The 26,407-nt window shown below is 35.9% G+C and overlaps 1 protein-coding gene across 3 annotated transcripts in view; it reads left to right on the top strand.

The window, feature by feature from the left end:
- The window catches only part of IFT81 (intraflagellar transport 81), a 222,744-nt gene extending 207,500 nt beyond the window's left edge, over nucleotides 1–15,244 (top strand). The window contains exons 16-20 of one of the 3 annotated variants that reach the window (XM_070386192.1): nucleotides 696–782; nucleotides 1,806–1,877; nucleotides 1,955–2,040; nucleotides 6,504–6,549; nucleotides 9,776–15,244. In XM_070386192.1, coding sequence (XP_070242293.1) covers nucleotides 696–782; nucleotides 1,806–1,877; nucleotides 1,955–2,040; nucleotides 6,504–6,549; nucleotides 9,776–9,958 — 474 coding nt within the window. In that variant the 3' untranslated portion in view covers nucleotides 9,959–15,244. The remainder of the gene's footprint in view (nucleotides 1–695; nucleotides 783–1,805; nucleotides 1,878–1,954; nucleotides 2,041–6,503; nucleotides 6,550–9,775) is intronic. The other 2 variants (XM_070386191.1, XM_070386190.1) reach the window with 2 other exon arrangements.
- Nucleotides 15,245–26,407: the final 11,163 nt, after the last annotated feature.

Genomic DNA, 26,407 nt, shown 5'->3' with positions numbered 1-26,407 from the left:
TACCTTAAGGGGTTGTTGTGAGATTCAGTTATTGTCAAGGGTAAAGCTCAAACAGCCTTAACATGGTTTACAAAGTTCTGATCAGGCCTCTGCCAAAGTCTTCAGCCCCTTCTCACACTTCCCAGACGTGCTCCAGTATAATAAACTACTTACACGTCCTAAATTGTCCTTCTTTTCTCTAATCTTCCAAGACTTCATACATAGTGCTCCTTTTTTCTGAACACTCTCCTCCTTGTCTGTCCCTTCTAACTATTCTTACTAATCCTTGGTACCTCAGCTTAGATATCAGTTTCTCCAGGAAGTTGTCCCTACTGATCCCCAAGCCTGGGTTAAGTCCAATGAGAGTTGCATGTGCTCCTGTAACACCTTGCGTTTGTCTCTCGTAGCAGTCAGCCTGTTTACTTGTCTGAGCATTACTTGAGAGGAAGGAATTTTGACTCTTTTGTTCACTCTTGTATCCCTAGCTTCTAACAGAGAGCCTGGCACACAGCTCAATACATGGCAGCTATTCTTTTATCAGCACCTTCATCTGTCATAATGCTCAAATATCTGGTTGTTGTATAAATAACTCGTTAGTATGCCAAGAAGCTTAGAGTTAAGTTACAAGACTGACAAGGGCATGTATTGTTTCAGAGTCACCTTTTAGGCCTTCGTTTTTTTTTTATTTATTCAATCAATCACTCTTTTCATATTAGGAGTTAACCCAAGAGTGTGATGAAAAGAAATCCCAGTATGATAGCTGTGCCGCAGGCCTTGAAAGCAATCGGTCCAAATTAGAACAGGTAAGAAGATAGTTCTTATTTTAACAACCTAGCAGAAACTGACTTTGTATGCATGTTTTTACTACACCAATGTCAAAAGATTCCCAGATCTTTGCCCTCATGCCTTGAGTCTGTCTACCAAGTTGCAGAGATTTTTATTTCTTCAGACTTGATGTACACACCCTAAATTCTCCATCTGCACCCCTACTGCCAGAGTCCAGGCCCCATCATGTCTTTCCTTGATTACCACAGTAACCTACAACCTCCTGTCCCCTCCCACACTTGCCTTTCCTTAAGGTTTATTCTCCATAGAGCAGCCAAAGAAACTGGTACAACACTTAAACCACCTTCTACCAGCTTCCTGTTGCACTTAAAATCTAACTTCAAAACTTTGGTTTTCAAGACCCTACCTGCTCCATGAACTTCATATCCACATGCTCTCCTCTTCACCCACAGACCCCAGACATACTAGCCTTCTTCTTGTACTTCAAACAGGCCAAGCTTGTTTTCTCCTCAGGGGCAGATTTGCATATATTCTTCTCTCTCTGGGATACTCTACTGCCAGCTCTTTGCCTTTCTCTCTCTTTTTCTTTCACCATTTTAGGTCTCAGCCTAAATGTTACCGCCTCCTAGAGATCTTCTCTAATCACCTGTCTAACTTCACCCACTCAGTACCCCTATCACATTGTACTGCAGAATTTTCTTCATAGCACTTACCCCATCTGAAACTGCCTTCATTACACATTTCCTTGTTTATATCTGTCTCCTCTACTTGAATGAGAGCAGGGACCTGTCTTGTTCGCTTCTCTGTCCCCAGCACCTAGCACCAAGCTAGGCACACAGTAGTTACTTAATAACTGAACTTACAGGTTGTAGAGTGGTATGCATGGTCTCTAGAAAAGATTGCAACCTAGTCTGATACAATAAAGTTTTGGCACAGAAGAGGAAATACTCTGATAGTATTTCTTTTGTTGTACATTTGGCTATCCTTTCTGTATCTAATTATTCTTTTGATAATATTGCGCATTTAAAATTATGTTTTAGGAAGTCAGAGGGCTCCGTGAGGAGTGTCTTCAAGAAGAAAGTAGATACCATTATATAAATTGTATGATTAAGGTAAGACAAAGAAAATTGGATCAGAAACTTTTCTGAGATTTTTCTGTATCAAGGACTTACATAGTCTTCCCACTTAGAACCTAGAAGTACAACTTCGTCGTGCTACTGATGAAATGAAGGTGTATGTCTCCTCTGATCAACAAGAAAAAAGAAAAGCAATTAGGCAAGTAATTTTGTTGTTTTTATATTGAGTTACTTAATGTTTTCATCTATAGAAGATAAAATGGAATTATACAGAGTACCTAAATAAGCAAATAGTAAGATATTATTTAGAATTAAATCTTGTTGAACATCCTCTGGGTAGTCCAGCCCTCCTGACTAAGTAAGAATATGGGGAGGGAGGAGGGAGGATGGTTCAGGATGGGGAACACAGGTATACCTGTGGCGGATTCATTTCGATATTTGGCAAAACTAATACAATATTGTAAAGTTTAAAAATAAAATAAAATTTAAAAAAATCTAAAAAAAATAAAAAGTGGAAAGCATTCAAAACTTGAAAAAAAAAGCATACATATAATTTTTCTTGTTTGCTTGCTTTTAATTGTGGCAAAAGACATAAAATTTGCCATTTTAACCAATTTTAAGTGTATAATCAGTTGTATTCATTACATTCAAAATATTATGTAACCATCACCACTATAGATTACCAAAACGTTTTCATCACCTGAAATAGAAACTCTTAAAGCCATTAAGCCACTTAATCCCCATTACCCCCTCCTCAGGAATATGTTGGGCTTCCCAGGTGGCTCAGTGGTAAACAATCTGCCTGCCAATGCAGGGGACACAAGAGACATAGGTTCAATCCCTGGGTTGGGAAGATCCCTTGGAGTAAGAAATGACAACCCACTCCAGTGTTCTTGCCTCGAAAATTCCATGGGGTCACAAAGAGTCAGACACAACTGAGTATGTATGCATGTAGCATTACATATAATTTCATAGTTGCTTTTTTATAAGCACTAAATTTGGTCTATTTTTAAAGTCCCACATGTCCTGGACTCTGGTCATTGGTGTGCTCATTGTTGCAGTGTGAGCAGCTGCAATTCAGCTAGAAATTCTGTGATTGCAGAGTGCCAGCCTTTGAAACAAGGAATGTATAAATACTACTAGTCCTTACATGGTGATTTTTTCTTTTTGTAATCCTAGCATACTATAACATAATAAATGCTGCCTTAAAAATGCATTTATAGTTGAATTGCTAGCTTTGAAAAAAATGCAGTAGTGAACAAGATAAACTTTCTTTGCCCTTTATCACAATTCAAATGCTTTGCTTTTACCATTCAATAAGAACTCAAATGAAGTGTAGGATTCACATTTATTCAAGATTGCAGTTGAGATTTTTAGTAGCTTATACATTGTTATTCATGACTCAATAGACATGAGTTTGAGCAAACTCAAGGAGATAGTGAAATGGGAAAACCTGGCCTGCTGTAATGCATGGGGTCACAAAGAGTCCGACATGTCTTAGCAACTGAACAACAGCAGTACATTTATATTATAAAAAGGAATCTAAGAAATAGAATGTTTTGCAAAGTCTACATTTTTTAATATAATGCAAGCCAGGCTGAAAATATCCTATAAATAGGATATTATTTTTAATACTCTAGCATATTAAACATACTGAATGTATTTATTCAAATTCTTTTATTGCATGTAAATTTTGCTCATTAAATCTATGTAGTCAATACTAATGTTCACTTATGTAAGAAGTAATTTTGTTCTTGAAAAATAAAAGTTTTAGAAATTGTTTCTTTTTTTTTTCTCTTTTTTTTTTTTTTCCTAATTTTATTTTATTTTTAAACTTTACACAATTGTATTAGTCCTGCCAAACATCAAAATGAATCCGCCACAGGTATACATGTGTTCCCCATCCCGAACCCTCCTCTTCTTCCAAAGTTATCAATACAATTAGTAACAAAGGAAACATTGCTCCTGAGCTATTGGTTTTCTGATCTGAGCTATTTTTTTTCTAGATATTCCTCTTCATCGTTTTTATTTATTTATTTTTTTGGCCACACAGTGCACCATGTGGGATTTTAGTTTCCCAACTAGGGATGGAACCAGTGCCCCCTGCACTGGTTGGGAGTGAGAAGTCTTAACCACTGGCCTTCCAAGGAGGTCTCCATTATTTTAAAAATCATTGTAAATCTTTACCATTCCTCAGTTTTCCAATATAAAAATATTGCACCCTGACTAGAGAAGTACATGATAAGAATATTTAGGAATAAAATGGAGTTATACTCTAAACTCACTGATATATATTTAAAATTTGTTACTAGTGTAGACACAATATTTTTGATGTCATTTCATTTTCTACTTTTATGGTACTTTCTGATAAGGCCAAAGGTCTAAGAAATTAGCTTGTTTTTGAAAGATCACCTGTAAAATGTAATTTTATTTAAAGAGGCAGGATGTTATATATCAAAGTTCTAGAAAGGGACTCAATAAAATTTTGTTTCTAACCTGATTTTTCCAGTTCTAGTTTTGTGACCTTGGATATATCACTTTTTCATCTATAAAATAAAGAGAACAATATATGCCATAGGAGCTCAAGTTCAATGTAATGTTTGCAGCAGTATTTTAGAAATGATATAGTATGAGTTCCTGAAGAGTGAGGACTCTGTCTGTCCCTGTTTTCTTCTTGAAATCCCAGGACATGCTTGGTATAGGACAGGTGCTCTGTAATTACTACTTGAATAAATCAATTGAATAAAATTACATATTAGTGTTGAGCATGCGCCTATTGATTTCTTAATAAAATAGAAATGGAAATCCTAAAACAATTTGGACATTCCTTAGACCTGGGGTAATAAATGAATTATTTAAAGTTCTCTTAATTATAATCATACATTATTCTGAGTAATATGTCATTTATATCCTCTGAGCTGTTTTTCACTGGAGAGCTAGGAAGGCAAATAACATTGACTTAGTGTCTCATAAATTTTATGGGCAAAATGAAGGTTCATCCAGACTGGGTCTGTTCCCTTTAAACGCTTTTATTCTTTTTTTTTTTTTTTAATTTTATTTTATTTTTATTTATTTATTTTTTTAATTAATTTTATTTTATTTTTAAACTTTACATAATTGTATTAGTTTTGCCAAATATCAAAATGAATCCACCACAGGTATACATGTGTTCCCCATCCTGAACCCTCCTCCCTCCTCCCTCCCCATACCATCCCTCTGGATCGTCCCAGTGCACCAGTCCCAAGCATCCAGTATCGTGCATCGAACCTGGACTGGCATCTCGTTTCATACATGATATTTTACATGTTTCAGTTGCATTCTCCCAAATCTTCCCACCCTCTCCCTCTCCCACAGAGTCCATAAGACTGTTCTATACATCAGTGTCTCTTTTGCTGTCTCGTACACAGGGTTATTGTTACCATCTTTCTAAATTCCATATATATGCGTTAGTATACTGTATTGGTGTTTTTCCTTCTGGCTTACTTCACTCTGTATAATAGGCTCCAGTTTCATCCACCTCATTAGAATTGATTCAAATGTATTCTTGTGCACAAATTCTACCTTCACTTCATCTCTGTAAGGACTTCGGGTACTTCTGATTGCCATTCTTTTGTTCTAAAGACGTTAACCTCCCTTTTTTACACCAATGCAAATCTATCTTCACTTAAGCTGCTAGAGTTTGTCTTTGTGGTTTATGATTTCGTAGATTCCCAATTTTGTGTTATATAATTTCTTCTTGAGTACTGCTGTGTAGCTTTTCACAGAAATATAGTCTTTTTCCATACAAATTTGAGGTCTAAAGTTTCTCTTCTTATCATTGGTTCCGTTGTCCTCATTCTTCAGTCTTTGTCCTTAACACTTTAAATCTCACTTTTTGTCTTAAAATATAATTATACTTTTGTTTAAAAATACCATATGATATGATTTATATTTTTACATTAAAAATTTATAATTTTTTAGCGTACAAAAGAAATATTTATAAAAACAAAGAGTAACCATTATCAAGTATAGTACACAAAAATTAAATGTTGTCTACATTGCCATACCTCATTTATCTAGAATTCTGTCCAGTTTAGTATTTATAAATCTACCTCATTCTTTTTTCACAACTCTGTATTATTCTTTTGAATGCATGTACCATAATTTATTTAAACATTTCCCCATCTATCAACATTTAGTTGGTTGTAGATTTTTACTATTGTAAGCAATGGTGAAGTGAATAGTCTTTGCTTTTATTTTTATTAAGTTTTAAGAGTTTTTCTATAGGAAAGCTTTGTAGAAGTTGGATTGCAGGGTTAGATGATATTTATTGTGGTTTGTTATTTTTTTAATGTGTATTCTCTCTCTGTTCTGCAAGCCTCTTCCAAAAAAGTGTAATTTAAGCAAATGTATTTCTATTGTTTTAAGTGTAGATTAACCACAAATAGTACTTAATTTCTTACATGATATTTTGCCTTGTTTTTTTTTACTTATATTATTATTTATTAGATGAACTGACTAAAGATTAGAAAAGGGACTATTTGATAATGAGTTTCATTCTGACTCTAGTACTCTAAACTGTATTATCTAATATATTTAGATAGATATGTTGATTTATAATTTAGTTGTATGATAAAATCAATTGAAGTAAATGTAAACTATATCATTATATTGACTTCCTAGGGAACAATATACCAAAAATATTGCTGAACAGGAAAATCTTGGAAAGGTAAGAATATTTGTTTGTTTTTTAATGTGTGCATAATTCAGGTTTACAGGACACGGTTATGTCATTGTTAGTTTTTTTTAAGGTTATAGGGGAAATTAGAACTTTCTTACTCCCTTTCAAAAATGAAGACTCTTCCTTAGAAATTTATTTTTATAAAACTGAAGGCACATAGATTTGGGGGGAAAGGGAGAAATCTAGTTTTAAATAAAAAGTTCATGCATAACAAAATGCCACGTGTAATGAGTGAACTACAAGTTTCACATTATTCCCAGGTATCTCTGTTTATAAGATAAGTATAAACTTACACATTTATTTTATTTAATAAGCACAAAGCTCTTACTATGAGCCGGGGCCTGGTCTAAGTCCTTTACAAACATTGACTCAGTTAAAAATAATCGAAAAACTTTTCTTAAGAAACTCACTCCCTACCTGCCAGTCTTATATGAGGACTACTAAAAATAGGAGTGTATGATTGAGCTTTGTTTTTTCAGTTCTCTAAGACACTCCTAGTGGAAGAGGTGGTAGGGGCCTTGACCATCAGGATATAAATGACTAACTGATTTCTCTAATTGATTCTAATCTTCAATGATTTTAAGACCATGTTACATAGTGAATGCTAACCATGCTTCACTATATGCCATTTTATCTGTTTCTTACTGAGTTTCACTACTGAAAATTGAAGTTTCCTCTTAGTTTTTCTAGTAGGAGTATCCAGTTTGTATTATCATTTGTTAGGAATTGTTAGCTGCAGTTTTTCTTTTAAAATACTAACTATATGTCAGTGTCTCATTTCAGTGTTCAAATATTCTTGAGTCTGCAGCCTGGAAATGATTTTATATAAATATGGGCTTTTCTGTTCTAAAAGTACAAATTAACAATATGGCTTTGCTTCAATCAATATATTGTACAGTTTAGCTATTGGATACTTTCATGTTCAAATGTATGTATTTGAATCAAGTTGTACACACATTTGTACACTATTTTAACTAGATATTTGGGGGGCTTTAGGATTTAGTATGATTGTCAATAATAGACTTTCATCCAGATATTTCTTAAGTGAAGTAATGTACTTTTTCATATGAAAATATTCCTCCACATCATTTGTTTAGTATCTGAATGGATGTTGTATATAGAGAAATATTTGCCAAACCTTGAATCCTTTCAGAGACTCAAACTTAATGGCTAAATATGATTATTCTTTCCCCTCCCAGTATAGTGTTTTATTATATTGCAAGATTTGAGGAGAAAGCAGTAGCAACAGTCTGACATCAAGCATGTTTGAGCAAAATGAGCCATTGATTAGCTCATGCCCTGATTGTCTGGCTGTATCACTTAAGAAACAAAGCTTCTTGATCCTCTCACTCTTAGAATAGATCTAAATTTTCAAAGCAAACACAGAATATACCTAGGCTTTCAAACTCACAATAGCATAAGTCTTCCAAACCAGCAGACTGGACATCCACAGACCTCCTCAGGCCAGCTTGAGTTTCTGAAATTAGACCAAACTATAGCGCTACAATTCACACTATCGTATACTAGACTTTGCCTTACCAAGTGCTGTGGAATATGATGCTCAAAGTTGTAACTTTCCCTCTCCTGTACCACCTCCTCCTTTTAAGAAGAGTGAAATCTGTGACAAGTATTTTTTGTGCATTACAACTATCCATAAAATAAATCTGTAGTACATGACAGTAACATTAAAAATAAATTACAAAGTCAGTTGTATTCATAAAGTTAAAGGTTTCAAACACATATGGTTATGAAGCAAATTAAATTTAATATTTTTGATACAGACAATGCTCGCATCCTGTCTTTGGTTCTTTAAATAGCTTTTATAGGTTGTTAGGATTTTTTAGAAAGAAATTATTCCAATAATATAAGAAAAGTTACAGTTAAGTAGTACCTTAATCTTAAAATCATGTTCAATACTCTTAAAACTCTTGATCTGACTTACTACTTTTGTTTTAGTTTATGAGGATAAAAATATTTGTTGTAAGATACTTTATTTGTAACATAGACTTAAATAGATGTATTTGCATGCCAGGCATTGTGTCAAAAATTTGCTATTTATATTTAAATTATATTTTCTTTATTCTGTTTTGTTTTGCTATCTGCTGTTAACTTTGCTTTTCTTAGCCATAGGTGGGAAGGGCAGTCTTTAATAAGCATTTTGAATCTGGCCTCAGTTTAGTTTAGCCTCTTATTTGGGCAAGTACCGACCTCTGGCCTTCTCACTTGTGTCCTTAGATCAACTGTTAGATCAACCCTGCATACTAAAAGAGGAAAAGATGGGGATGTTCCCATGTAATCTGTTTGTGTCTTTGCTTGTTTTTCTGCGCTTCTTGGTGATTACTGTTACTCTGTGCTTCCTTATGTGTGTACTGTCATCTCTGTTTTTCTCTTCTTTCCTTTCTACTTTTCTTTCCTCTCATTGTCTCTCTGACTTTGTGCGATCTTTTCTTTGTCACTCTTCCTTGATTTGCCATAACACAGAGCCAAAGAACAGTTCACAGTTTACTTAAAAATGTTCCTATTCCTGTTTATGATTTTAGCCAGTAAGTAGAACAATATTGGAAGGTGGAACTATATATGTGGGCTATTAGTAACAAAAATAATTATGATAAGGATCTGAACCTTTTTAAAATATCACTGGACCTTCTCCTTGAAGAATATTTGCATACAATTTGATTTATTTGGGCATAGAGCATACCCTTAGAGTATACTGATTCAGGAAAGAATATAATGTTTAATAATAATAACATATATAACACATGATAGTTTGTAATTATTTCTATATCTATTGTCATGTGAAAAAAATAGTATTATAAAGCAGTTACTTTTATAATTACTCCTGTTATTAACCTTAATTGACAATTGAACAAACTACAGTCCAGAGAAATTGTCTTCCTTATGGCTAGTGACAAAGCCAAGGCTGGAACTCAAGTCTTCTGACTTCCAAAATCTGCACTTTTTATATACCATGATACTGCTCCACTTTCCTGATTTCCTTTATTTTCCCCTTCTTTTCTATTTTTCTGTCCTTTTTAGCTTCAGGTTGTCTTAGATCTATCGTAAATTTAATTAACTTTTATCATCTTAGCTTTCATATATCATGTGGTTTAGCTATTATTTATCAGATATACAAAGCATACCATATTCTTCTGATTAGAGCAGTAGAAGTAAATCCCTATATGATATTTAATTACTCTTATTTTTTTTATTCTAGAAACTCCGGGAAAAACAAAAAGCTGTACGAGAAAGTCATGGTCCAAATATGAAACAAGCAAAAATGTGGCATGATTTTGAACAATTGATGGAATGTAAGAAACAGTGCTTTCTGAAACAACAAACCCAAACTTCCATTGGTCAGGTAATTCAGGAGGGAGGAGAGGACCGGCTGATACTCTGAGTTCATGTGCCATTGTTTGGGGCGTTAGTTGATGCTGCTAGCTATAAGTAAAATCCCATGATGTGTTTCTTTTTTTTTTGAAAGTGATTTGTTCAACATTTTGCTTTCAGATTAGCCATTCCCTATTAAGTTTTCATGGAAAATAATGCTAAGGTAGATTTAGGTTTTAAAAGGTTCTAATATGAAAAAGAGGCTTTTATTATTTCGCTTAGTTTATACATCAGTGGTGTCTTCTGTTTTATAAGACAAGAGACTGAGTTTACTATCTGTAAATGTAAACACATGTCCATTAAGAAACATGTAAGTTTTTGTTTGAACATAATAACCCAGTGGCTTAATGTTTTTCTTAATCTTTTTTTAACTTTAGAGAAATCTTTTAGGAACTAATATCTCTTGTTTTGAAGAAACATTTATCTGAAGTTCAGCAATTCCTACAGTTTCACATCAGTTTCTTTTTCTTCTGTACAATTCAAGAACATTTAATATTTTGAATCACATATTTGTTCTATTTGTATTGTTTTCAAGGCAAATAAAACTTGGTGCACATATCATGGCTATTTAAAATTTATATAGTGTAAATTTTAATCTTTTTTAAGTAAGTATTCATGTATAGTACTGTACTAAATTTAAGATTATTGCTTATTTTCACCAAAAATCTAACACAGTAGGTTCTGGGCATTATTTTAAATATAAGAAACTGTCAGAGTGCCTCCAATCTCTGCTTCATCTGGACAAGGTATCTGAAGATGTCTTTAATTTTTCCTTAAAGATACTAAATTCATATGCCACCCTTTACTTCATTTCAGTTTCAATATACTTTTCAAATTTTCTTTATTTTAGATTTGAAAACTCAGATTTCAAATGGTTAGCATGTCCTTCTTGGGTTTGTTCTTCTTAGCTTTCCTGGAGAAAACAAAGCAAAAACATTTTGATGAAAAATATTGTTTTTCCACCCTTACAAAATATACAAACTTGATTAATGGCCTTGGGTGTCTGTTCCCAAATGTGTCCTACCCTTTTTTTGTCTTTCTTGATAATTAGAGAATCTCATTAGCATGGAAATTACTTACATTTCTAGGAGCTATCACCAGAATAGATGGGATCCATTCGAGTATGGAAGAACTTACCAGGAAAGTATTGAAACTTCTTTTAACATATTGTAAGAAAAAAATAGAGAAGTATTTCAATGTTATTAAGTGGTTTGGATCAGGTCCTCAGCTTACTTTGGCTACTTATTTGGACAAATTTCAGTTATCAGAATTCTTACTTGGCCCTTAGATCAACTATTGGATCAACCATGTACTAAAAGAGCAAAGACTGTGTTCAGTGTGTGGAAACAAACCCTTACTAATTCAGTAATCAGTTTTTGGACATTGTATTTGTTCAGAGTTGGCTACTGGCTTGTTATTTTTAAGCCAGTAGTAAGTGATGTTCCTTTTAGAGTATGAATTCCTTTGCAAATATTTGAAAAAGACTAGATGCCCTTCCCAGAAACAGCATTTTATTCCCCAAAGGAATGTCAATTTGTAAGATTATTAAGCCTAGTGACTAGTTTTTTCAGTCTTTGCTATCTTTGGTGCTCTTAATTTTTAAAATTGTTAGCAAGAGATACATCAAGGAATGCTTAAAATTCTGATTTGATTACTGCTTGCTTTCATTCCACACAGAAAGAGTATGTGGATTAAACACTAAGGCAGCTCCAAAATTATTTTATTCACTGAAGCAGAACATCATTACTACTTCAAGAAAAGCAAATTGAAAAAAAGACCTAGAAGTGCAAAGCTATTTATAGTTTTTATGCAGCATTGGACATTTAGTAACATAGCTTAATGGGTTTTGTACAGTGACTTTCCACTCGTTTTATGATTTGATTGGGACAGTAAAAAGCTTTGACTAACTCTGACAGTTTTTGACAGATGGCACTTACAAAAGAAGAGCTTATTACATTTTTCCTTCAGGATTGATACTTTAGCTGGCTAATTGATGAGAATGACTAATCATTTTGGAAAACAATCTTGTCTTCCACATGATGACCCAAATAAAGGAAAAAAATGTAGCCTGTGAAATCTGCTTCTATGTTCACAGATTTTCTCCTCCTAGGACCCAGTATTGCCAGCTGTTGCATGGGACTGACTAAACCATAAATTTCAAAAAGCCACTGCCTATCTTGCTTCCTGTATTAGTTAAGGAAATAATCCAACTTTAAAGGTTGTCCTTTAAGAAGAATTTTATAATATAAAATTTTATAGAATTTTATAATATAATATCTTTTCTGTTATAAATCTGTTAATAACTGAATCTAAGGTCATGTGTTTTCCAGGTCTAGAAAGTGTTAGCAGAATTACCTTAGAGCATTGTTCAGAGGCACATGGAGATTAAACCAAATCTTAGGAAATTGTAGAATATTTAACTTTCTTCTTTAGATTAGTATTTTACATCATATTGCTTTAATACAGTGGACAGCAGCAATAAAAGAAACCATTTCATTAAACTATCAAGTAATTAGTTTATATAACATATATAATTTGGGGGGAAAATTTTAAGCTCTGTGAATTTTCCAGGTGTCTTTCTTAAATTTTTAGGCTAAACATGATACAGAGCACTTTTTGGTAATTTGAGTAAGAGACTGACTATGTTCCTTAAACTAAAAATACATGAACTTGCAGAATTCTTCTGCAAATTGAAAATATATGTACAAATGGGGAAATTGCCAAAGCTGCCTTAACAAAAGCAGCAATCAAATTTGTATTGAAACAATGACTTTGTAGGGATATGTGTGTCTTATAGAAACCTCCTTATCTTACACAGGCTTTCACCCAATGTTAGTGACTAATGAGTGTGAATCTCAGACTTGTTTCTACAAAAGGTTCTAGGAGCTTACATCATTCCTCTTGCTTGGCACCAAGGAGTGTTTAGCCTTAGGGAGTGAGTAACTTGGCACCCTGATGATTAACTTTCATTAAACTTGGTTATTTCAATAACTTCTCCATTGTTGTAGTAAAGGTGAGATCTAGATTATATATACAATGAATCCTTCTTTTTTAAATAATCCACGGCAGCCAGGAGAGAAAGTTGCACTTTTATTAAATATGTGATTGCTTCCCTATTCAGGAGAACTGCTGGCCTGAGCTCCTCCTTCCTTTCCTTTTAATGAGAGCAGTTTAATTAGAGCTGTTTGATGTGTGGCAGCCAGGCATAAGGTGAATGTTTTGTCTGGGGAAGATAGAGATCGTTTAAAGTTATGTGTCTATTTTCAATCTTGGACCTTTCTGTCTTAAGACAGTCTTAAAAAGAAAATATTGTCTGTAACTGTCATTTAGTTTCATCCAATCCTTGCGAAAGAAATAAAAAACTAAAAAACAGAATCCAAACAAACATTTTTTTTTTAAAGACTTGGACAAACGTGTTGTCTGCTCCCATGCTCCCTCTTTTGGCAAACTGTAAGTACTGTCTCAGCAAACAGCGATAATTTCACAATTTCCTCTCTAGAATTGCTGAGAGACTTGAGTCACCAAACGTGGTTCACTACTGTGGAAATGCATTGTTCAGAACACAGAAAGAAATTTAAGATTTCTGCTTTTCTGTGACAGTATTTGTTTCCGCCTCAGTTCAGAGTGTGAACTGCAGGTTCCTGGCAAGACTGCTATTTAGCATTGCATGTGAGAACCTGGTAAATAGGCAGAAAATCTTGGAGCTTGAAAGGAACCTCAGAATGATTCATATGGTCATTCATTAGATTGGGACCTTTAAGGGATCTCTTTCAGCCTCTCTCAGTGCAGAAATCAGGACAGGGGTGCTTGTGGCAAATGGCTTTCCAACCTCGGTAGAGTAACTGCAATGCAGTTCACTCCTCACGAGGGAGCCGGTCCCATTGTTAAAGAGCAAAGACTGATTGCTTTATTGGTTCTAGAAGCAAAGCCAACTTACAGAGGAAGGGGATTTCTTTAAACAGCAGTTCGGCAAAGCCAGATTGAACAAATTTTGCTCCCTGAAAAAAATTTTACTTCAGGGGAGTAATATTGTGGTTATTATAATAATCAGAATCGTGAGAATGATGAAAATATAATGATGCTAGCAGCTAGTCCATTAGTAAGCACTGATTATGTACCACACACTGTCCTAAGTGCTTTATGTGTATGAGCCAGTGTAACTCTCAAAATAACCCTATGAGATGGATACCATTATCCTCACTTTATACATGAAGAAACTGAGGCACAGAAAGGCTTTTACAGTATTACACAGCTAATAACTGTAGCAGGTGGAGCCAGGGTCCAAGACCTGCGCTCTTAACTACTGTGCTGTCCTGCAGTGTGACCCATGGTTGTATGTATCCATAAAGGTTGCTGTCCATTTATGAACTGCAGTATATGTGAAATTTTTTTTTGCTTTTATAATGTATTTTCAATACTATATTTCCTCAACTGTAGCTGAAAAACAAACTTCATTACTTTACTAAATGATTAAAAATAAACTCTGCTGGGACTTAGGTGGTGGTCCAGTGGTTAAGAATCCACCTGCCAGTGCAGGGGACATGGGTTGTATCCCTGCTCCAGGAAAATCCCACATGCCTTGTGGCAACTAAGCCCATGTACCACAACTGTGGCATACAGATTGCAACTACTGAGCCTGTGTACAGCAACAAAGACTCAGCACAGCCAAAAATAAATAAAATAAATCAATAAATATTTTAAAGTCAATAAACTCTACCAACCAGATTAGGGAATTATAGTAAAAATGATGGTCGAGTAAATGCATAAAAGAAGGGAGTAATAGTTTTAGGTAAAGAAAGAATAGAAACTTTATAGGTTATAATTTAAAAGTTTCTCTGTGAAGAGTTTCAGTGTGGGATGATGAAAAAGTTCTGGAGGTAGATGGTGATGAAAAAGAAAAGAAAAACAACTTTCTCTGTGAAAGTCTTAAACTCATATATGTCTCCTGTTGCTGGACGTTTAGATCGATTCCAGTTTTTTACTTTATAAACAATGCTGCCATCAAACTTTAAGATTGAAATAAGATAAAATATTAAGCAAAACCACAATATTTCATCAAATCCAGAATTCATTGAATAGTTTTATGGACTTTTCTCATCTCATCTATGAAAATGCCAAGGCTAAACCAAAGATATTAACAAGATGTTACTTGATTAACTGGAGAATAAAATTGTAAGTTCATTCATTTATTTATATGTGAATATTTAATTTCTGCATGCTTGACACTATGCTACATGCTAAAATAGAAAATGAACATGACCTGGTTTTTTCTCTCAAAGAGCACACAGTCTAGAAGATTCTAATATTAAGCAGCAAAAAGAAAAGTTTTTTTTTTTAATGTATAAAACAAGGAGCTCAGAGGAAGAAGCAGTTAATTTTGACATGGGGGGTTGGAGAAAGATTAATGGGAGAGGTGGGACTTGAGCTGGATTTATAAGAATGAATTAAGATTTTGATAGTAGAAGACAAAGGCATTTAAGTACATGACATGTTCAGGAAATGACAAGTCTAGAATGGCTCAGTAAGTTACCTAGTTGTGTGAGGCCAGGGTAAGGAGTTCCTAATATGGGCTAAGCTCGTGTGCTCTGTAATTTGACATGCTGGGCACTCAGCTGGACTCCATGAAAGGTGCAGTAAAAGGATAAGACATGGCCCCTGTCATTAACCAGACTAACAGTACGATACAGCAAATATGTTGAATCCTAAAACCTAGTGCTAAATTTTGTGTGCTGTCGAAGTTCAGTCAAAACGGACTGCTGCTGCTGCTGCTAAGTTGCTTCAGTCGTGTCCAACCCTGTGCGACCCCATACACAGCAGCCCACCAGGCTCCCCCGTCCCTGGGATTCTCCAGGCAAGAATACTGGAATGGGTTGCCATTTCCTTCTTCAGTGCATGAGACTGAAAAGTGAAAGTGAAGTCGCTCAGTCATGTCTGACTCTTCGCGACCCCATGGACTGCAGCCCACCAGGCTCCTCTGTCCATGGGATTTTCCAGGCAAGAGTACTGGAGTGTGTTGCCATTTCCGTCTCCCAAAATGGACTAGGGAAGACTAAAAGGTCAAAGGGGAGTCCGGGAGGTTTCATCAAAGAAGAGGGAATGATCTGGGCCTGGAAAGATGAGTAAAATTTGGATAGGAACCAGCAATTGAAGCAATTTACAGCACTGGATTATCAAACAGATATACCCCAATATTTGATATTTCAGAAATCAAAGAAGTTTTCATAAGAAAAATCAAAACTCAGACTTCCTTACACTCTCTTTAGAGTTTAGGGTCTCTAAAAGTTTCAGTTTAGCTTTTTGGAATGCCATCAACAGTACTAGTCCAATGGGAAATCAGAGGGGAGAAAAACACTGTGGGCTGGAGCAATCTGGGCAGACTGGAGAAAGAGATGGTACAAGTTTAAAACCACTCTGGAAGCATGGGTAGAATTTGGCTTAGGGAGGAAACAAGAGCTCCACGGGGATGAGGAAGCCCCAAGAAAGGAATACCCTGAGGTACGAGCCAGGCAAGGCTGCAGAGAGTAAGAGAGTTAAAGCTGGAAAAGGAGTTGGAAACCAAATCGATGAGCTTTTTTGAGTTGGTGCAGTTGTTGGAGCTGTTCTTAATATCCTAATTCCTTTTGGACCCTTGATGAAATGAGAGATTCACTGCATTGTAGGGAATCATAGATTATCATCTCCACAAGAGACTGCTATCATGGACTAAGTTTGATTTGTTTTTTATGACAAAAGAGAGCAGTATAGGTAATAAGTCAGTTGTTTGTTTCATTATCTTTGGGGGAATATTTTTTTACACTAACTCAGAGATTCAATATTTTATTCTTTGATTCAGTTTACAACTCTTTGTCATCTCATTTGTACAATCACTTTTTTGTTTCATGTCACATTTTCAGATACGTAGAAAAGATTTGCTAATTTGAAGGAATTTAGATGAGAAACAGAATATTTTAAAGTTACAGTTTTGTTGAGAGACATTTTTATAAGTTTATTTGATCTTCTATGTATCCAGAAATGTGAGAAAAAAAATTCAAAGCTGGTGTTTAACAGTCCTTGATTGCTTTTTCTTGAGAGTAAGAAAAAACTGTTTTATGTTGTAATAATTGCCAAGTAGCCAAGGAGAGCCTCAGCCCTTGAAGAGACCCACTTGCTAGTGACTTGGCAGTGTCAAACAAATGTTCAACTTTTATTCTGACACTTCTTGAAGAATTTGATTGAAACTATATATGTCCAGATAACACTCAGCAAAGTGCCCTTCTTGCATTTGTTTCAAGATATATTTGGAAACAAGAGAGATGACCTTGGACTCAGCTGCTTTTCCAATTTAGGACTTCTCTCTGGGTCTACTGAATAATATTCCTGAACATTGAAAATTCAACGAATGGAAAAACATTTTAGTTACTATATGCCATAAGTCCTGTGATAGAGAATTTTTTCCCCCCAGCAATATGTTCTGCCTCTAAAAGAATGATATATTTAGACTGTAAGCTCTATATTAGCTTTCTAACCATCTACTTCAAAATACATTTAGGAACACATTTGCTTTTCATCAGAGTGCCTTTTTTATAATCTAAATCGAGCTGTCCTTGCTTTTTAAAATATTTTAGCATGTAAGAAATTTTGAAAAAAAAAAAATGAGCAGTTAACCCTTCGCCTTTGCCTTTTGGCATTCAAAGTTTGTTCAGAAGCCAGGGTTCATTGTAGCTTGATGTCAGATCTAAAAGAAGACTTCGGAGGCTCTGACATCCCCGTCTAAGGTTATTGCCACCTGTCCAGATGACAATAGAAGTCCTGCTAGTCTAACCTCAAGCCTGAAAGCCAAGGTTAGCTTCCAAATGCATCTACATTTAGCCCATGGAGATGGATGGTTTTAACTGTCATTAAAGCGATATTCTTTCAGTTACCATTTGCATATTTTGGAGGTTTAAGCAGTTCCATTTTTAATCTGTTGTCACAGTCACAGGACAAGACTTAGGTAACCTTTCTGATAAAGCAATTTTACTTTTAAGTAAATAAATAACTACGAGTTATAGTTTGATCATTGTCCTCCATAGCATATTATCAGGGAGCATAACGCTTTTTATTTTCACATGGTTTCCTAAGCTGTCATAGTCAATCAGAGCATTTATAGAGATGATTATGTTGTTAGCAACAGCCTCCAGCATGCACAATTCATTAATCCCCAGTAAAATGTTGTGTTACACACATGCACACATTTAACATGCACATGTAGAAATAGGAAGACACATCATATTATAATACTTCAAAGCATATCATGTTCTTGAGCATTCTTTGTCACTTGATTTTTTAATTTTATTTTATTTTTAATTGGAGGATAATTGCTTTACAATATTGTGATGATTTCTGCCATACATCAACATAGTCAGCCATAGGTATACATATGTCCCCTCCCTCTTGAAGCTTCCTCCCACCTCCTTCCCCATCCCACCCCTCTAGGCTGTCCAGAGCACTGTCCTCGGGTTCCCTGCATCCCACTGGCTATCTGTTTTACATATGGTAATGTATACTTTCAGTGCTACTGTCTCAAATCATCCCACCCTCTCCTTCTGCCCCTGTGTCCGAAAGTCTGTCCTTTATGTCTTGTTGCTTGATTTTGAATCAAGTATTGTATCAATTGTGAGCCACAAGGTGAGTGATTTTGCAACTGTTAACACTTAAGCTACTTTTAAAGATGATGGGTACTATCAGATAACAGATTGATCTTAAATTTTTAATTGTTATAAATTATTGCACCAGCAGGAATTCCCTGATGGTCCAGTGGTTAGGACTCCCTGCTGTCACTGCTGAGGACTCAGGTTCAATACCTGGTCAGGGAACTAAGATCCTGCGAGTTGCCACACAGTAACTGATAGCTCAGTTGGTAAAGAATCTGCTTGCAATGCAGGAGACCCGGTTCGATTCCTGGGTCAGGAAGATCCCCTGGAGAACGGATAGGCTACCCACTCCAGTATTCTTGGGCTTCCCTTGTGGCTCAGCTGGTAAAGAATCTGCCTGCAATGTGGGAGACCTGGGTTTGATCCCTGGGTGCTACCCACTCCAGTATTCTGGCCTGGAGAATTCTATGCAGTCCATGGGGTCTCAAAGACTGAGCAACTTTCAGGAGGATCACCAAAAAGAATTATTATACCACTGTTACTTTGTAGTTTCCTAATTCAAAACTGGTGACCTTTTTTAATCGAACATTTACTTCTTTATAAAAACAGCTTTTGCATGAGTGTGGGTATCTTGCATACATTTCCATTATTTTATTGATGTTGAACCAGATCAGTTGCTACAGTCTCTTCAGTGCCCTAATTATTATAGATAAGAGCTCATTGTACCCAAGCTAATTGATTCATAGGATAATCAGTAAAGTTCGCCTTTCCTGGTTCCAGAGAATCCTCTAACCTCACAACTTTTGAACTGCATTTTTTAAAAATACGAAAGAGGAAAATAGGTGATATTCTACAAAGTGTTCCTAAGATCTGTAGTGCTCAGGGAAGATTTTAATGAGGGAAAGTCTCAGAGAAAAAGTAATTTTAAATAGTACAGAGATTAAATGTGAGTTTTGCTGAATGTTTTCATAAAATATTATCTTTCAAATGTATGTTTTCTCATCCATCTTCTAAAAACATATATAAAACTTTGAGTCAGAGTCAGAATGAATATTTCTACATGGTGTTTGTTTATTAAGTTTATGTTTCAGGAGCTCTTTTCTCTACCCAAGTCTTCCTATTCTCTGGTATTCTTATGTAATTCGGACCACTGTTGAGTTCAGTAAGTGTTCATTGCTCAAGACTTAGTATTTCTCTGCCATTTTCCTAAGACAGGAGAGATTTCTAGCAACTACAAAGTAAATATATTTCTCTAAATTCTCTTGATCTGTGTCTTCCATAGATGGAATTCATATCCAGCTGTCTGCAGATTTATATAGAATCTGGTTTATCCAAATATTTGTAGTACCATCAAATCAAGGATTTCTTTCTTTTTTCTTATCATGCCTGAATGTCTTACCTTGATCTTGTTCTTACAGAATCCAGATGTGTTGATTTAATGAAGGGAGATCTAACACATCCCTAGTTAAAACTCGGTTTAACGTCTTTATTTATTTTCTGTCTCAGATCCTTTCCATCATTTTTTTTCTCCCTGTTTATGTTTACCATTCCCTTACTATTCAAACTTTTTATTTTATATATTTACTTGACTTCACCAGGTCTTATTTGCAGCATGTGAGATCTTTAGTTGCAGCATGCCACCTCTTAGTTGTGGCATGTGGGTTCTAGTTTCCTGATCAGAAATCAAACCCAGGCCCCCTGCATTGGGAGTGCAGAGTCTTAGCCTCTGGACCAGCAGGGAAGTCCCTCAGATTTTTTTCTGATGCTATCTCAAACATGTATTCTCTTACTACTACTAAGTTTACTTTTAGAGCATTTCTCAAAATATTTTTCATTTAAAAAATCACGCACTGTGATAATGATTTTACAACTCTATGAATATGCTAAAGAAATAACGAATGTGTACATACACAAAAATCACTTTAAATTGGTGAATTGTACGGTGTGTGAATTATGTGCCAATAAAGCTGTTAGAAATACAAGCTCAGTGTAACAATTTCAGATAATATCAGTAGTTTAAAAAAAAAAACCCTCACCTGTCTCAGTTTTCTCACTTCTCAGACATGTTTCCACAGTTAGGTTTTAGAGTATTCTTCCAGACATTTTAATTGCATACACAAACACGTGTATGTATTTACAGCCTTTTAAAATTATGTACAAAAAGGGTTATATTCAGTATTCTGAAACTTGCTTTTTGCACTAAACAGTAAATTGTAATCATATGTACATATGGAGCTATCTTATTCTTAATAGTTTCAGAGTATTCCACTATATCCACTACATAAATATAGTACAGTTTTACAAGTTCTTTATTGAACATCCTTCTACTTATATCTTTGCACTGTTGTGCAAGTATATCTTCAGAGAAAAATATCTTAGAATTGTTGGATTCAGATTTGCATTTAAATTTTTAGATAGATATTTTAGATCAGTATTGCCAAATCACCCTGCAAAAAGCTGGTGACAATTTGTAATCCCATCAGTCATGTATGACAGTGCCTGTTAGCTGTCCCCTTACCTATGCTATGTATATTAGCTTCATAACATCTTTGTCAATATGATAGGTTTAAATAATTATTTTAATTTGCATTTTTAAATTATGTGACGTTGAGTTTTTACAGTCTCTTTTTTAGTTGCTTAAGTAATGTTTTTTATAATTTTATTTGTTTATTTTTGGCTGTTCTGGGTCTTCATTGCTGCACCAGCTTTTCTCTAGTTACAGCAAGAGGGAGCTACTCTTTGCTGCAGCAGCATGCAGGCTTCTCACTGCAGTGGCTTCTCTTGTTGCAGAGCACAGGCTCTAGATGCTCTGGGCTTCAGTAGTTGTGGGGTGTGGGCTCAGTAGCTGTGGGTCCTGGGCTCTAGAACACAGGCCAAGTATTTGGGGCCCTGGGCTTTGTTGCTCCAACATGTGGGATCTTCCTGAACCAGGGGACCGGGAATCAAACCCATGTCTCCTGCATTGGAAAGCAGATTCTTTACCACTGAGACACCAGGGAAGCCTCAGTAGTAGTTTTTTTCCTAAATGAGAAGTCCATAATGTCAACTGTAGAAATTTTGAATACAGAAGATAATTAAAATAACCTGTAATCCCACCACCCAGGGATTCTCACCATTTACAATTTTATTTCTAGTCTTCTTTCTGTGAAACTTATCTCATGATTATTTTTAACATTGGTAAAGGAGCTTATTTTTGTATTTAAAATACAAAGTTTACAAAATGAGGTTATAATACAGCTGCTTAGAATACTGCTTTGAGCTGTTTTAATCAAGGTGCTATATAAATATTCAGTGGACTGAGCTCCCCTCTGCCAAGCTTTTGGGATCAGCTAGTGGAAAAATCATTAGCATTCTTTCCTTGACACTGTCCTGTCACTACCAGGGCTCAAACTGGAGGCGATTTCCTAGGAGCCAATAGGTCTCTTAGTGGAGGAAAAGGAGCTGTATAATCCCTTAATGGCATGGAAGATAGAGGAGTCTGAATATATATAATCATTGTTCTCTCTCACACACACATAAAACAGGAGATGAGATTAGTGAGCCAGGGTAAGAACCTTCAGGAAGTATGGTAGACACCTGGAGAACAGTAAAATATGTAACAGACAGGGTCAGCCAATTAAAGGTACAAGTCCTGTATGGTAATCACACGTATCCTTACCTGATTCTCCTTTGGGGCTGTACAAGCATGGCATGCAGAACTGGTTTCCATTCACAGCTGCATTTCCTGTACCTACTTGCACATAAGCAACTTTGATCACTAAATACTAGTTAAATGAATAATGAATGAGTGAAAGTAAAAGAGAGTGACCTTAAGTAAATCACTTAATTGCTTTGGACCTTAGTTTCTTTCTCTGAAAACTTCAAAGGAAAGTCACCCTTCAGGTAGAGCTTACTGTAGCAACTGCCCGAGTGTCATCTTGATTAACCAGATACAGAGTAAAATAAATATAACATAGCTCTATAATTAGAAATAATTGCCAGTATGATCTGGAGACTCTGACATCTTAACCACTGCTTCATTCTCATTATTTAAGAGTATGTTGTATAATTCGAGTGTAATACTAGAAGACTCATCAGACTTAGGATGAAGGTTATAGAAAATGACTGTTATCAGGCCTTTAACACACTTAGAAATGCATATGTATGATTATTGTCTAAAAGCAGAGAGGATAACTAAGGAATGCACATAGGCCCTATGCAAATTGGGCTTACCCAGGAGTGCTGTTTGTTCTGCCTGAAGTCTTCACTCTGGTCCTTGGACCTTCCTTTGACCTTCCTTATCTTTTAGCCACCGCCATTTTGGACTCCTTTTCCCTATTCTACCTACCTAACAATGTCATTTTGTTCCTTTATTGGTGTTGCTGTTTGATAATTTTATTATGAAATCACCAGATTTTTCCATCATAATGGTGTATTTGAAATTAATAAATGCCCAGTGGAGCGAAACTTGGAAATTTTGTAAATAACTTGTTTTCCAACATTGTTTCCCCCAATAGTTATGGCATCTACCGATGATGATTGTTCTGTAGAAGTTTTAAAATCTGCCCATTTATTTTTAGGCAGATCTAAGTGGTTTTTTTTCCTCCTTGAGTTTGAAATGGTGACTGTTTCCTATTTTGAGAAGATGTTGGGTAAACTTTGTCATTTTATTTTTGCTTTTGAACCTAGACTAATTAAAACATACTTTTAACGTTCTAATTTATAGGTTATATACTTTGTAATTTTTATCTTTAGTGGAAAACATTGCCAAAGCTGCTTAAATAGTTGGGTTTAATTTTTAAAGGCTTGTGGTATAAAAGCTGTATCAGAAGTTCCTGGAGGGCCTGTATTTTCCATTCCATAGGTCTGGAGTAGAGCCTGAAAACTTGCATTTCTCACTAGTTTCAGATGATGCGTCTGGTTCTGGAATCACAGATTGAGAAAGGAAACGGCAGCCCACTCCAGTATTCATGCCTGGAAAATCCCATGGACCAAGGAGCCTGGTGGGCTACAAGTCAGACATGACTGAGCAACTTCTGTGTGTGGCTTCTTTAGGCCTTTCTCAGCAATTTCCTTGTAATTATTTGGGCTTCCCCCCACTTGTTTGCTTTCTCTGGTAGACATGAGAGTAGTGTGGATATAGAATAGTGGAATTATTTGAAGTTTGTATTAGTTGATTTTGGTTAATGTTGGAAAAATTGTGGGAATTGGCTAACTTACCGAATCAGATCAGTTGCTCAGTCATGTCCAACTCTTTGCGACCCCATGAATCGCAGCACTCCAGGCCTCCCTGTCCATCACCAACTCCCAGAGTTCACCCAGACTCACGTCCATTGAGTCAATGATGCCATCCAGCCATCTCATCCTCTGTCGTCCCCTTCTCCTCTTGCCCCCAATCCCTCCCAGCATCAGAGTCTTTTCCAATGAGTCAACTCTTCGCATGAGGTGGCCAAAGTACTGGAGTTTCAGCTTTAGCATCATTCCTTCCAAAGAAATTCCAGGGCTGATCTCCTTCAGAATGGACTGGTTGGATCTCCTTGCAGTCCTAGGGACTCTCAAGAGTCTTCTCCAACACCACAGTTCAAAAGCATCAATTCTTCGGCACTCAGCCTTCTTCACAGTCCAACTCTCACATCCATACATGACCACAGGAAAAACCACAGCCTTGACTAGACGGACCTTTGTTGGCAAAGTAATGTCTCTGCTTTTGAATATGCTATCTAGGTTGGTCATAACTTTCCTTCCAAGGAGTAAGCGTCTTTTAATTTCATGGCTGCAGTCACCATCTGCAGTGATTTTGGAGCCCCCAAAAATAACGTCTGACACTGTTTCCACCATTTCCCCATCTATAAAAAAAAAAAAAGGAATGCACATAGTACAAGTATGGAATAGTTGGTCACTGTTCTCAGAGTGACCCATTGTACATAATTGTAATGAACATCTGTCCTTTTTGGCTTATCTTGTATCAAATTATCATAGACAGTTCCAAGCAATGGTTACATTTTGGAGTTAATGTGATGAAACTTTTAAAATCTATGAAATATTTTATGTATTACTCAAGATAGATTCTATGACCTTTTAAGTTTGTTGAAAGGAAGCTAAATTAGCATCACCTCATAGTTCTTAAGGAAGGTTCCTTACCTTCCAAAATTTCAATTTATTTAGAAACAAATTTGAATAAAACTTACGTAAGCAGAAATATCTCTTAGTCCATGCCTCTTTAATGTAATACCATAAAAATACTAGCACATAACCTTTTTTTTTCCTATTTGTAATCAAAAGCAGTACATAATCAGGCAGGAACCAGGAAGTAAAAATAATCACAAAATTAAACCAAGTGATCTGTTTTCATTATACCCCAGCAGGAGTAAAAGGTAAAGATAAACACAACCAGCAAGTTTCTTTATCAAATTTGAAAATTCTTTCCAAGTCAGTCATATCTTAGTAGAATAAAAATGAAAATTTATTAAGGCTTATAACTCAGCACTGTCCTATTTTAATTTTTTTAAATTATGGGAAGAATTTGTTATTGTTCAGTCGCTAAGTCATATCTGCCTCTTTGTGTTCCCTGGACTGCAGCACACCAGACTTCCCTGTTCTTCACTATCTCCCAGAGTTTGCTCAAACTCACATCCATTGAGTTGATGATGCCATCCAATCATCTCATCCTCTGTTGCCCCCTTCTCCTCCTCTGTCGCCCCCTTCTCCTCCTGCTGTCAATCTTTCCTGGTATCAGGGTCTTTTCCAGTAAGTTGGCCCTTCGCATCAGGTGGCCAAAGTTGGAGCTTCAGCTTCAGCATCAGTCCTTCCAGTGAATATTCAGGGTTGATTTCCTTCAGGATTGACTGATTTGATCTCTTGCAGTCCAAGGGACTCTCAAGAGTCTTCTCCAGTACCACAGTTCGAAAATATCAATTCTTTGATACTCGTCCTTCTTTATGGTGAAGAATACATAACCTAAAATTTACCATCTTAACCACCTTTAAGTTGGACTATAAAGAAAGCTGAGCGCTGAAAAATTGATGGTTTTGAACTGTGGTGTTGGAGAAGACTCTTGAGAGTCCCTTGGACTGCAAGGAGATCCAACCAGTCCATCCTAAAGGAGATCAGTCCTGGGTGTTCATTGGAAGGACTGATGTTGAAGCTGAAACTCCAGTACTTTGGCCACCTGATGCAAAGAGCTGACTCATTTGAAAAGACCCTGATGCTGGGAAAGATTGAGTGCAGAAGGAGAAGGGAACGACAGAGGATGAGATGGTTGGATGGCATCACCGACTTGATGGACATGGGTTTTGTGGACTCTGGGAGTTGGTGATAGACAGGGAGGCCTGGCGTGCTGCAGTTCATGGGGTCGTAAAGAGTCGGACATGACTGAGCAACTGAACTAAACAGAACTGAACCACCTTTAAGTGTATGGTTTAGAAAATTCACATTGTTGCACAGTAGATCTCCAGAACAAACTGAAACTCTATACCCATTAAACACTTAACTCCCCATCCTTCTTCTCCCAGCTGGCAACTGCCATTCTACTTTCTGTCTCTGAATTTGGATATTCTAGGGTCCTTAAGTAAGTAGAATCATAAAGTATTTATCTTTTTGTGACCAGCTTACTTCACTTAGCATGTCCTCAAGCTGTAGTATGTGACAGGATTTCTTTCCTGTTTAAGGCAGGCCATTGTCCCTTTTTTTTTTTTTTTTTTTTGGCTATGCTGGGTCTCTGTTGCTGCTTGAACTTTTCTCTAGTTGCAGAAAATGGGGGTTACTCTCTAATTGTGGTTCCTGGGCTTCTCATTGCGATGGTTTCTTTTGTTACAGAGCATAGCCTCTAGGGGACTTCAGAAGTTGTGGTTCTCAGGCTTGAGAGCACA

This window comes from Bos mutus, chromosome 17 (genome assembly GCF_027580195.1).
Source record: "Bos mutus isolate GX-2022 chromosome 17, NWIPB_WYAK_1.1, whole genome shotgun sequence".
Taxonomy (NCBI): Eukaryota; Metazoa; Chordata; class Mammalia; order Artiodactyla; family Bovidae; genus Bos; species Bos mutus.
The sequence above is the reverse complement of the archived record's forward strand: the minus strand, read 5'-3'. Positions and strand labels throughout refer to the sequence as shown.